This window comes from Rhamphochromis sp. 'chilingali', assembly GCF_963969265.1.
Source record: "Rhamphochromis sp. 'chilingali' genome assembly, chromosome: 11".
Taxonomy (NCBI): Eukaryota; Metazoa; Chordata; class Actinopteri; order Cichliformes; family Cichlidae; genus Rhamphochromis; species Rhamphochromis sp. 'chilingali'.
In genome coordinates this window covers 23,659,370-23,670,753 of record NC_137938.1, presented here as the reverse complement: position 1 = coordinate 23,670,753, position 11,384 = coordinate 23,659,370, and the positions used below count along the sequence as shown (strand labels likewise).

Here is an 11,384-nt window from a genome sequence, read left to right as displayed (position 1 = left end):
ACACACATATACTGTGTCACTCCATAACATATTTTCTCCTGTATGAAACAGAAAAATAACTAGTATAAAGTAATAATAATAATAATAATAACAATAAAGACAACATTTCTATCTCTGAAAATATAGTGCCACTTCATTTTCTTTGTGGCAGTTTTCTCCAAAATCTGATATGCTCGTGATGTCTGGGTATCTTTTACTAATTAGTATAGAATTAGACAGGCTAGTCTTTCTTTGACTACAATTCACATGCATTGGGCAAAAGCCAGACTTTAGAAAAGTGCATGTCCTGCAGAGCAAGTCACAGTGTTGGACTTAGTCTCAGGATAGGGGACGGGGACAAGGAATAACAATGTTGTGCAGTTCCTTTTAAAGACTGACATCAGGCCACCCTTATATATGCAGAAGAGCATATATAAATACAAAGAATGTCAAACATTGAAGCAGATGGGCTACAGCAACAGAACACCAGGTTAACCAAAAATGGATTACAGACAATTGGAAAAACACTATCCGGTTTGATGTTTCAATATTTGGATCATAGAATCAGAATTTGGCATAAACAACATCAAAACACAAATCCACCCAGGCTTTTATCAGTGGTTCAGGCTGCTGCTGGTGTAAAGGTGTGGAAGATGTTTTCGTGGCACATTTTGGGCCATCATTTAAACGCCACAGCCTACCTGAGGATTGTTGCTGACCACGTCCATCCCTTTATGCCCACAGTGTACCCATCTTCTGATGACTGCTTCCAGCAGGATAGTGCACCATGTCACATAGCTCAGATCATCTGAAACTAGTTTCTTGAACATGACAATGTTCACTGTATTCAAATGTCCTCCGCAGAGATTTGCATCATGGATGCGCAGCCTACAAATTTGCAGCAACTGTGTGATGCCATCTTGTCAACAAAGACCAGAATCTGTGAAGAATGTTCTTAGCGCCTTGCTGAATCTATGCCACAAAGAATTAAGACAGATCTAAAGGAAAGCACTGTGTGCCAAATGAAGGGGTAGGTAAGTGTATTGTGTAATGTTTATTTTAAATGTACGTTTTTTTTATGTCATATTTAACATCTCTCTCACTCTCATACCTATATCTTTTTTTTTTTTTTGGGGGGGGGGGGGGGGGGGTTAACAGTATTAAAAAGATGAATAAATGTCAAATTGACTGCTCTAGCATTTTTTTTTATTTTTTATTTTAACACAGAAACAAACTGTAACTGAAACTTGTTATTCAGGCATAATATTTGTGTAAAAGCTTTCCATATAGGTGATGGGGTTGATTTTCAGGAACTGGCCTTGGCTCCTTAGTTCCAGTGAAGGGAACTCTTAATACTTCAGCATACCAAGACATTTTGGACAGTTTCATGCTCTAAACTTTGTGGGAACAATTTAAGGATGGTCCCTTGCTATTCCAACATGACTGTGCACCAGTGCACAAAGCGAGGTCCATAAAGACATGGATGAGCGAGCTTGGTGTGGAAGAACTTGACTGGCCTGACTGACCTCATGGCATTCATCTTTGGGATGAATCAGAGCAGAGACTGCGAGCCAGGCCTTCTCGTCCAACATCAGTGTCCGACTTCGCAAATGTGCTTCAGGAAAAACGGCCAAAAATTTGGATAAACACGTTCCTAAACCTTGTGGAAAGCCTTCCCAGAATAGCGGAAGCAGTTATAGCTTCACAAGGTGGGGTGAAATCATGTCAAACCCTATCGATTAAGAATGAGATGCCACATTAAGTCCATGAGCATGTGAAGGCAGATGAGTGAATACAAAAGAGGGAAAAAACAAAATCACAGAAAAGTAAACCCAAACAGCACAGTGTAAAAGTTTAATATGACGACGAGTCCATCTGCTTACTCGGATAAAATCCTAACTCAAGTAATGATAGTAATACCCTGTCATATTCATCTAATACGTCAAATATTTATCAAATCATGTTTTCAGCATCACGTGCTTGTCATAAATATGTTGCCATCAACTGTCAACTGTAAAAACATAACCTCGTATATACAAAACAAATATACACATATATAAGGTGAATAACATCTCGTGTTACATGAACTCAATCTGTTCACAATATTCAAGTGAAACCACAACATTACAAAGATTGACTCAAGTAAGGCAGTGTTTTAAACAGTCCTGGAAACTGGGTGCTCTTATCCTAGTCACCATCATCGTGATATCCAGGACAGCGGTTTGATCAATGAGACAGTGAGGTCGGGCTGGACATTTCTCCAAACTGTGACTCTGCCAACGCCGACATCTCCGGGTCGATCTGAGAAAAGAAGGTCCGTGATTTGGACTACCGGCATTTTAACATACCCACAGTTAAACGTCCACAGGCAGCATCTGATCAGGAAAGAGCTTTACTCACCTGTGGCTCTTTATCCTTTTCTTGACGAGGAATTCGATGCCTCTTTTTCTTTGTCCCAGCCACATGATGTGATGCTGCAGATGGAGTGGAACCGGAAACACCGTTGAGCTTTTCATCCTCCGCTGCAGCAGCCGGCTCCAAATGGGCTCCAGATTCATCCTGAAACAAAGGCAAGGGGAAAAACAAAATAGTATTCATAACTATCTCTGTAGGACCTTTCAAAGTTTAGCAAGCAAAAGCAGAAGAACTAATACAAACAGAAAGCTGAAGGAAAACCCTGCCTACTGCCCTGGCCTGAAACTACCAACATCAGGAAAGGTTTCACAGAATGAGGGAGCCACAGGTTATTTTCCCATACACTTCTATACAGTAAGTCTTTTTGGACCCAGAGAAGTTGCGCTTTGGTATCCATTAAAAAGAAGGTTTAAGGCACTAACGCAGGGGTAGGGAACTCCAGGCCTCGGGAGTCAGTGTCCTGCAGGTTTTAGATCTCACCCTGGGTCAACACACCTGAATCAAATGATTAGTACCAGGCCTGTGGAGAACTTCGGTTGTATCCCAATTCAGGGTCTGCAGCCTTAAAGGCCGCATTTTAAGGCCAATTGCGTCACAGCGATGCGACGAAGACTGTTCCAATTCAAAGGCTGCTCAAAATGCGTCCCTCAAATGCGTCCTTCATTTCACTGAATTTTAAGGATGTGGTGGTGTAGACTTCGTGGCCCAAAATATCCCAGAATGCATAGCGCGGCGGTGGGTGTGGATAATTTTGCTGGAAAAAAAAAACAAAAAAAAAAACGGCAGAAGAGGAGCGGCCGGAGAGTAAACTTTTAAAAGTAAGTACTGAATATGATGTCACTTATTTATGTGCAAATGTTTAATAACGAAGAACATTAAAACATTACTGTTGGCCACATGTCGGCAAAGTTATGTGACATTAGTGACATTTGTACTAACTTGGTTTTAAAGCCTTTACTTAATATATGCCGTTCAATAGCTGACCTTAATCTTATAGAGAATGTGATGATTTTATGGATATTTAAATTAAGCACTGAGACAAATTTAGTAATGCCAACATATTAAAAGAACAATATGTGTCTCTCATATATATAACACAGTTATATATACAGTGTCAAAGAAACCTGTCTTTGAGTGAAGATTTAAGGTGACAGGAAATATAAATAATATAAATAAATGCAGCTTGAATCTTTACTGAAGCTCAGTATTTGAAACAGAGTTCATTCACTGCTGTAATAACTAATAATGATTGAAATTATAACTTTAATATTGGCCATATTATATTTACATTACCAAAGTGAGATGACTTTAGTCTCATGAACAACATGAGCTAATTGTTATTTACTAGCTAATCTTAAATGACTGTTCAGTACAGAAGTGAAGCCCAATAATCATGATTTCACAGTCAGCCTCAGATACTTATCAAATCAAAGCTCATGTAGAAACAAACAAATGAACAAAACCTTTTCTCCTTCATTTCTGTCAAATAATGCTGTATGAAATGTTTACAGCTGTTAGTGTCATGGTTGCTAGGCAACCTGGGCAGCACGACGGAGGCTAGACCGTCCCATTTCACAAGCCTGTCACTTCGGCCTTAGCGGTCTTTGAGTATGCGGCCCTTGTGGACCGTTAAGGCTGCGTACTTTAAGACTGCAGACCCTGAATTGGGATACAGCCTTCAGGATATTTTGAGGAGGTAATTTAGCCATTTAAATCAGCTGTGTTGGATCAAGGACACATCTAAAACTTGCAGGACACCGGCTCTCGAGGCCTGGAGTTCCCTAACCCTGCACTAATGCGTTGGCTTCACTTTTCATACGCAGAAGCTACTTCCATCTTTTATATTGTCTTTGATATCCACCCATGTTTGGTAATCCTTACCTCAAGCAGTATAGTGAGCTGAGCGTTTCTGTAGTCATCCCCGTGAGCATCTAAGGTCTTCATGAGGAATCTGTGAGAGTTAACACAACCCACAGATGAGCCATAAAGTGAGCAACTTCTCAGAAAACATACAAAATCTTCAGTTATTATAATGACAGTTTATACCTCCTTTCTTTCTTCAGACGTCGAGTAATTCTTTGCACTTGGTGAAGTCGACCCAGGATCTTCTGATTTACCTGAACAAAGTGCATGTGTTGGATCAATGATGAACTGATATATCAGAATATTAAAGCAGCAGGAGAATATTCAGAAACCTTATTGAAATAATTGTAGTTGAATCAGAAGTCAGGCCTGTGCGATGTAAGGTCGCACAAACCATTTACTAGATACTAGAATTTAAACTTGATACAGATACTCAGGAAAACACTGAATACTCAATACTATGTTCGAAGCTACTACTATTACTAGTAAAAAAAAGAAGAAATAATTAAAAAAAAAAAAAAGAAGGCATTATTTCTGAAGATTAAAACAATAAAAAAAACAATAACATCAATGAGAGCAGTTTTTTTTATATTATATAAAAAAACCAAACAAACAATATTTTAGGTTGTGTGAGTCACTGCTGTGCTTCTCATGACTTTCACTGCTGATCAAATAGATTCATTAATGTTTCTGTCAGCCGTTTTGGTCTAGCTGCCGATACACTGTTATATATATATATATATATATATATATATATATATATATATAACAGTTCTGTAACTGTAACTTTGGTCGTTGCTGTGCTTTTTTTGGAAGTCGAATTTCCCAGAGGAACCCACCCGAGGGATTAATAAAGTTCTATCTTATCTTATCTTATCTTACTTCCCTCTGACTCAATCTGGCACTTAACAACACAATGTAACACTTTTTAGATAAAAGTAATGTGTTACTTTTAAATGAACACCCTCCATTAACATCACATGTTATGGGCAGGACTGGTACGGTTTGCTGCCTAGCCCTAACAAAGTTTTATTATTAGCCATAGTCACTACCTTAATAATAACTTAACAGATAGATAGATAATGTGGCTATTAGATAATAATATAACAGTAATGTACCAGCCAGGTTAATGTTTATCATAACATTTTAATACTTCAGTGTTGTTGAAACTGGAGTTCTACTGACACCTCAAAGTGTTGTTTAGCTGCTAGTGAGGGGAGGGCTGTGTACCTGCGTGTGTTTGCAGCACTGCTGTGTGAAGCTTTGTTTCAGTGGTGTTGATCTGGTCATTTTTATTATTCACGTATCATTTTTTTTTTTACCATAACACACACCTGTTCAATTTCTTTACATTTCCTGCTCAGAGCCACATATTTCCTTTTGTCAAGAGCTCTTTTTTCTTCATCTTCTTGTGTTGTGCTCTCAAGCAGCTCGGTGCCTCCTGGACCCAGCTCCACCTAAACAAATACAAAAGCAGGATTCTGTTTTGTGTCTGGCATCACATTGTTTGTTCTCACAAGAAAACACTTTTACCTGTTCAATGTTTCAAAGCAAAACCCAAGTCAAGCAGAAAGTCATCTTATTATAGCCACATTATTCAGCAAGAGCTAGGAAATAAAAACTGCTATGCAGTGTATAATGAATTAGAAAGATTAATCTCCAATACATGTAAATGTGGGTAGCACATGGGAGTGTAACCATGTGCTTTGAGCCAAACTCCCCATATTCTAAAAATTCTAATGGGAAAGGAGAGGGGGCAATGATGTGTAAAGTAGCAGCTATTCAGTGACATTTTCATGCATGAGATCTGTGTCACAGAGGATCGAAGTTCATAGGGAGAAGGTCAGCTCTCTGAGTACTAATGTAGTCTCATTTCTAAGGGAAAAGATGGAGAAAACTAAAAAAGCTAAACTCCTGAACCAAAAAAGAAGACAGAAAAAAATGGAGTAAATGTCTGTGAAGGATGAGTGTCTTGTTTAAACAAATATAATGACTGGTGTTTCTTCATTTAAAGGTTTTTAAGACCAGCATTACTATTATATTATATAAATTCTGCATCAGTGTACTGATTCATATCTGCTGGCAACATTGGAGACTTGGTTAAATGAGCTGTGAATTTGTATTAATTGGCAAACTAACTAAGTGTTACCATGTGTGCTAACATGACAAGCACCTTTATAAAGATCAATAAAATTACCTCTCCCGGTCCCAGCTCCACACCACCAGGCTCCAGTTCTGCTTCCAGGATGTGACCTCCAAATAAAGGAGGCAGAGCCAAGCCAGAAAAATCCTCCATCATCTGGAGGGAAAGAAGTTTCTCTGTTAATGTAAACAGCCTGTGCAGCGGTTATGAGTCATTCATCAAGAAGAAATACTAGCAAATACACTGGGCAAATAGGATTCAACGGCCTCACTGCCTAGCGCCAGCAATGGTGTTTTAACCAACCACTCAGTTTGTATGTGAAGCAAAGTGACTGAAATTGACCCACGTGGACAGCAGCTGTCCTCTGACTTTATAGCGGAAATACCTGCAGCAAAGGAGGTGCTCAGGATTTACTCCGCTACACTTATCTTAAAGATTTAGTTGCACATTATTTGCCGATATAAACTTATAACACAAAATTTAAATCTACTATTTTACTGCGCGATGCTGAGATCTGGATAGTAATTACAGTAACTCAACAGCTGTTTGTGAGTCAGTAAAAGCCTGATATAGTGGTCGGGGTTCCCAGTGGAGTAAAAACGGCTGAAAAGTTCAAAACAAGAATTTCCCATGTTTTAGACTTCTGATGTCACCACGCCTGATTATTGTTTAGTACTAAAACAATCCATTAGTCTAATAGTACTTACATTTGTTAGTCTCGAAACGATGTTTTTAACGTGTGTTTAAAGCGACACTTCGACCAGTGTCATCATCAACCTGAGCACAAGCTGCGTGCAGTGTCGTTTTCTCTGTTTAGCTTTAGCTAAGGCCGTTTAATAGCATGATAGCTGACTTAAATCAATCCCGAAGCTTCCAGGGATCCTCTGTTTCCCTCTCTGTTTTCGTGCGGCGGGCGCAGGAATTATACGTCATTTTTAGCAGTCACTACATTTCCCATGAGAACTCGCTCGGTGGAAACTACACCAGACAATATGGCGGGTATGTGTATATTTTGTCATCTTTTTGACTTCTAATCAGTGAAATTCGGTTTACTTGGACCCTCGGATAGTACAGATAAACACCTTATATATTTAAAATTACTCTAACCGGATCTTAGAAATACTTTAGTTCTGATGTATTCGTTCGAAAAATGTGACCTTGGATGTGTTGCTAACATTAACTAGCATTGGTTAACCGTACGTAGCCTGTCACTCGGTGCGGTTTTTAACCTGCCCGTGGGTTTCTGTCTGCAGGAATCGGAGCTTTCCTGAGGAATGCGTGGAACAAGGAGCCGGTTATCATGGCTTCTTGTGGAATTGGACTGGTTGGTAAGTCGCCAACCTGTTAGAAATCTGTGAGAGTGGTGCAGCGAGAGAGAAAGAGAGAGAGAGAGAGAGCATAGCTTTAAATAACATACAATGGCAGTTCTGCAACGCCGATGAATGACAGTGTGGCAACATGAAATATTAATCAGAAGATTGCTAGCTATACGTCTCACAATAATCCGCTTTCGTAGACTTACATCAGCGTAGCTGTCTTGTGTTCAGTTTAATTTAACTGAGTATACGATTTATATGTCCAGCATGGAAAGACCGAATAAAGAAAACAAATAAGCACGTTATAGTCTTTGTGTGTCAAGTCCTTTTATTTATATTGCACGTGTTAAAACAACAGTAGTTGACCAAAGTGCTTTAAAGGCACAGTCATTTGTAATCCAGGTCTCAAGAACCCAATTAAAATCCACGAGTCACCTCACACTTGACAAAAGGCAATTTAAAGTAGATAGAGCTTCGATCTTTTAGAGCTGATTTAAAACAGTTTATTGTCGAACAGCTTCTTATGTGGGGTAGCAGACTATTCCAGAGCCAGGGGGGGGCAAACACAGCAAAAACCCAATCACTTTTAATTTTTATGAAAGAAGTTGTTGTGATGATGACCTCAGTGACCTGGAGTTAAAAGATCTGTAATATATTGTGGAGGTAATCTATGGATTAAAACAGGACTGATATTCTGCCTTTTCTTTGTACAAGTTAAGAGTCGAGCGGCTGCATTTTGAACCACCTGCAAACGAGAGAGAGAGTGGCATCGAGCGATCCTACATTGCTTGTATAGAGGTGGCACGATGGTGTACTTCACCAGCGAGCCTTGCTGTGTTCCAGCGTCCTCTCACAGTTGAAACTTTTATGCATGTTGGTGGTTTGAAACTGGCTGTGGATGTGGGGCAGCTATTAGGGGTGGGGGGAAAAATCGATACTGTGTAGTATCGTGATATTTTGTTTGCTAATAATGTATCGATACAGGGACAGCAGAAATCGATAAAAAGGTTTTTGTGCTCTGACTTCAGAGCATGTTGATCCTTTTTCTGAGCAAGAATCCTGACATTCCTTCACTGTCCAAATGTGTTTAACTTTTTTTTGGCAGCAATAAACATGACAGTTTACTTATTTTAATTTAAGACATGTTTTATTTTAATTAAGTTTAAAACTTTTTTATTTAATGTAAAATTATATTTTGTTTTCATTTACTTTCAAATCTGTCAGTTGCTGAATGGGCTGCATAGTTTTCATAAATTGCATAGTTCAGAATAGCTATAATTGTACCAGATGGTTGCACTCAGTTAATTTGGACTAGACTGTAATACAAACCGTTCAGTTTGTCAACAATAAAACTGAAATGAGAGAAAGACTGAGTGCGAGACTTTGATATTAGATAAAATGAATATTGATAAAGTTTACCTTTATGTACAGAATATGAATATCGCAAAATATTTTTAAAAAATTGCAATAATATCGTATCGTGCGTTAAGTATTGTGATAATATCGTATCGTGAGTTGTATGGTGATTCCCACCTCTAGCAGCTATATGCTTAAAGTTTATGGAATACAGTGCTATTTGGATAACATGTAACTTGTAGATTGAAGTGCTTTGTGTGGTAAGTAGGTGTAGAAAAGTTCGATATAAATACATTATTTAACAACACAATACAGAATTTACTGAATTTTTGTGGCCAATATCAAATTAGGTTATAATCAGAAAATAACAATGTCATTGCCCATGAACTTTCCAGCAGTGTATTTAAGAAATTATTTGGCAGCTTGACTCTAAAATCTCGGCTAACTTGGCATCACCATCTGCCCGCCTGTTATGTTACTCTGCTTCATGTACTGCAGACAGTTGGCTTTGGTTACTCGTGTTATTCAACGACCAGCGATTTGAGGCGTCTTTGCTGATTCCACAGTAGTAGATATGTGGATGTTTGAGTCATGGAGGAATTTGTTGTGAAAACTAACATGAAATCACTTCTTCTGCATTATTATTTCGTTTCAAACTGGAGAAAATTAGTAAGCTAAAGAATCTAAACAAAGCAATTCAATGAGGGAGGAGTGTGTATACAGTTTCTTAATGAAACTTGTCCAAAATGCCGGACAAGTTAACATCAAACGGTTTTTGGTCAGAGGGCTCCAAAATCTTTTGGTCTGAATTTTCATAAATCAGCATTTTAAATGAGTAACTTTATATTGACACTTAAAGCCATGCCAGTCAGAGTCGTTGCTATCTGTGTTTATTATGTTTCTGTATGACTGTGCACCTTGTGCAATGATTCAATTATTCTCAATTGACCTATAGAGGCACAGTGAACTGTGAGTGTAATGCCATATGTGTTCAAATGTCTTTTCTCAGGTGCCATTCTTCCGTTCATCAGCCCACTTACAAAATATACAGCAATGTTGAACGCAGCTGTGCCGTACAACTACCCAGGTAAACACTGGCGATCTTTATGTCACAGCAGGTTCGAGTGTAATTGAAAGCTGACGTTTCAGCATCCTAAAACTCCTACCTTATTTTCTCTTCACAGTTCCCGTGCGAGATGATGGAAACATGCCCGACATTCCAGCTCATCCACGTGAACCAAAAGGAAGAAACTTGGATTGGATCAAAAATCTATAACTTCAGATTTTCTCATGTTAATATCTGTCTAAATAGTTGCCTCCAATGTCTGTGTCCAACAATAAAGATTCTATTTAATTCTACTTTTGTTTCATCTGTATTATTTCAGTGCATTTAGGTTAATGATGTGCAAACTATAGCAACAGTGTCTAATTGGTTCTGTTGAATTAATTAATAACAAAGCCTGTAATCAGTAACAGCATTAATAAGTATTTTGCTGTGAAATCGAAGCAGAGTTGATCAGTCACAGTTTAAGTTGCTTTAAGTTTGATCTACACCTTTACCTCTCAAACATACATACATGTGAAACAGTTTTTTTCTCAGTTAAAAGTTACTCAGGGTTAAGATTTTTGTTTTGAAACTAAGCTTCAACACAGTTCTGATCCTTCAGAGGTGGCTTAGTTTAAAAATAAGAAGCTGTAATCAGATTAAGGCTGGTATAAAAAATTATTTTCATACCAGCTTTAATTCTGCTCGCACCCCTCATGGATGGATACCCCCTGTTTTTTGTTTTTTTGTTTTTTTTTTAGTGAAAACATGAAGTAGGTTGTAAAATATCTTTCAATATCTCTTATTTCTTCTCACCTGTACAAAGTTTGAATATACTAAATAACAATATAACTGTGTGTTCTCTGCAGAAATCTCAGTTTTTCAAATCATGCAAAAGCTTGTTTCATCGACCTTTTATTTCACATGTAAGCATTAGTAGTCCAGATAAAGTCTGTTCCTCTGAAATATTCATAGTAGTGTTATATTCAGTAGTGTCTGAATAGATGCATTGTTTTCTGCAGATAAAGTGTATAAATAAATGTGTCTAATGTCGAACAACATTTCAATTCTAACAGAAGTGTTCTGAACTTGTGTTTGAGTTGTGACGGGACAGCTCTCGCCTACGTTGTTCAGCTTTGATTTAAAGTGCAGGGGAACTACTAACCACTTCATTAGGTACACTGTGCTTGGTTGGATCCCCTTTTGCTTTCTTTCAGAGCTTTTGTGGCACAGTTTCAACAAGTTGCTGGAAATATTCCTCAGAAAA

The 11,384-nt window shown here is 38.2% G+C and overlaps 2 protein-coding genes across 2 annotated transcripts; one reads left to right on the top strand and one right to left on the bottom strand.

Moving 5' to 3' along the window:
- Positions 1-1,174: 1,174 nt before the first annotated feature.
- tfpt (TCF3 (E2A) fusion partner) lies at positions 1,175-7,261 on the bottom strand. Its single transcript, XM_080896676.1, has 7 exons — positions 7,108-7,261; positions 6,455-6,556; positions 5,592-5,714; positions 4,441-4,511; positions 4,276-4,345; positions 2,380-2,538; positions 1,175-2,280 (listed from the first exon to the last, which is right to left on the bottom strand). Exons 2-7 carry the CDS (start codon positions 6,554-6,556, stop codon positions 2,206-2,208), a joined length of 600 nt encoding a protein of 199 aa, XP_080752802.1. The 5' UTR covers positions 7,108-7,261; the 3' UTR covers positions 1,175-2,205.
- A 63-nt stretch (positions 7,262-7,324) lies between these two features.
- On the top strand, positions 7,325-10,431 carry ndufa3 (NADH:ubiquinone oxidoreductase subunit A3). Its single transcript, XM_080896677.1, has 4 exons — positions 7,325-7,399; positions 7,654-7,728; positions 10,082-10,159; positions 10,257-10,431. The coding sequence occupies exons 1-4, from the start codon at positions 7,357-7,359 to the stop codon at positions 10,346-10,348; spliced, it is 288 nt and encodes a 95-aa protein (XP_080752803.1). The 5' UTR covers positions 7,325-7,356; the 3' UTR covers positions 10,349-10,431.
- The last annotated feature ends 953 nt before the right edge of the window (positions 10,432-11,384 follow it).

What these genes read in the sequence shown, in the direction of transcription:
- tfpt (XM_080896676.1), bottom strand. Translation starts at nt 6,556, where the DNA reads ATGATGGAGGATTTTTCTGGCTTGGCTCTGCCTCCTTTATTTGGAGGT. An exon ending in AATGTAAAGAAATTGAACAG is followed by an intron (nt 4,512 to 5,591) that starts GTGTGTGTTATG and finishes CACTTTGTTCAG; the next exon opens with GTAAATCAGAAGATCCTGGG. An exon ending in AAAAGGATAAAGAGCCACAG is followed by an intron (nt 2,281 to 2,379) that starts GTGAGTAAAGCT and finishes TTCTTTTCTCAG; the next exon opens with ATCGACCCGGAGATGTCGGC.
- ndufa3 (XM_080896677.1), top strand. Translation starts at nt 7,357, where the DNA reads ATGAGAACTCGCTCGGTGGAAACTACACCAGACAATATGGCGG. An exon ending in TACACCAGACAATATGGCGG is followed by an intron (nt 7,400 to 7,653) that starts GTATGTGTATAT and finishes TTCTGTCTGCAG; the next exon opens with GAATCGGAGCTTTCCTGAGG. An exon ending in TGTGCCGTACAACTACCCAG is followed by an intron (nt 10,160 to 10,256) that starts GTAAACACTGGC and finishes TTCTCTTCACAG; the next exon opens with TTCCCGTGCGAGATGATGGA.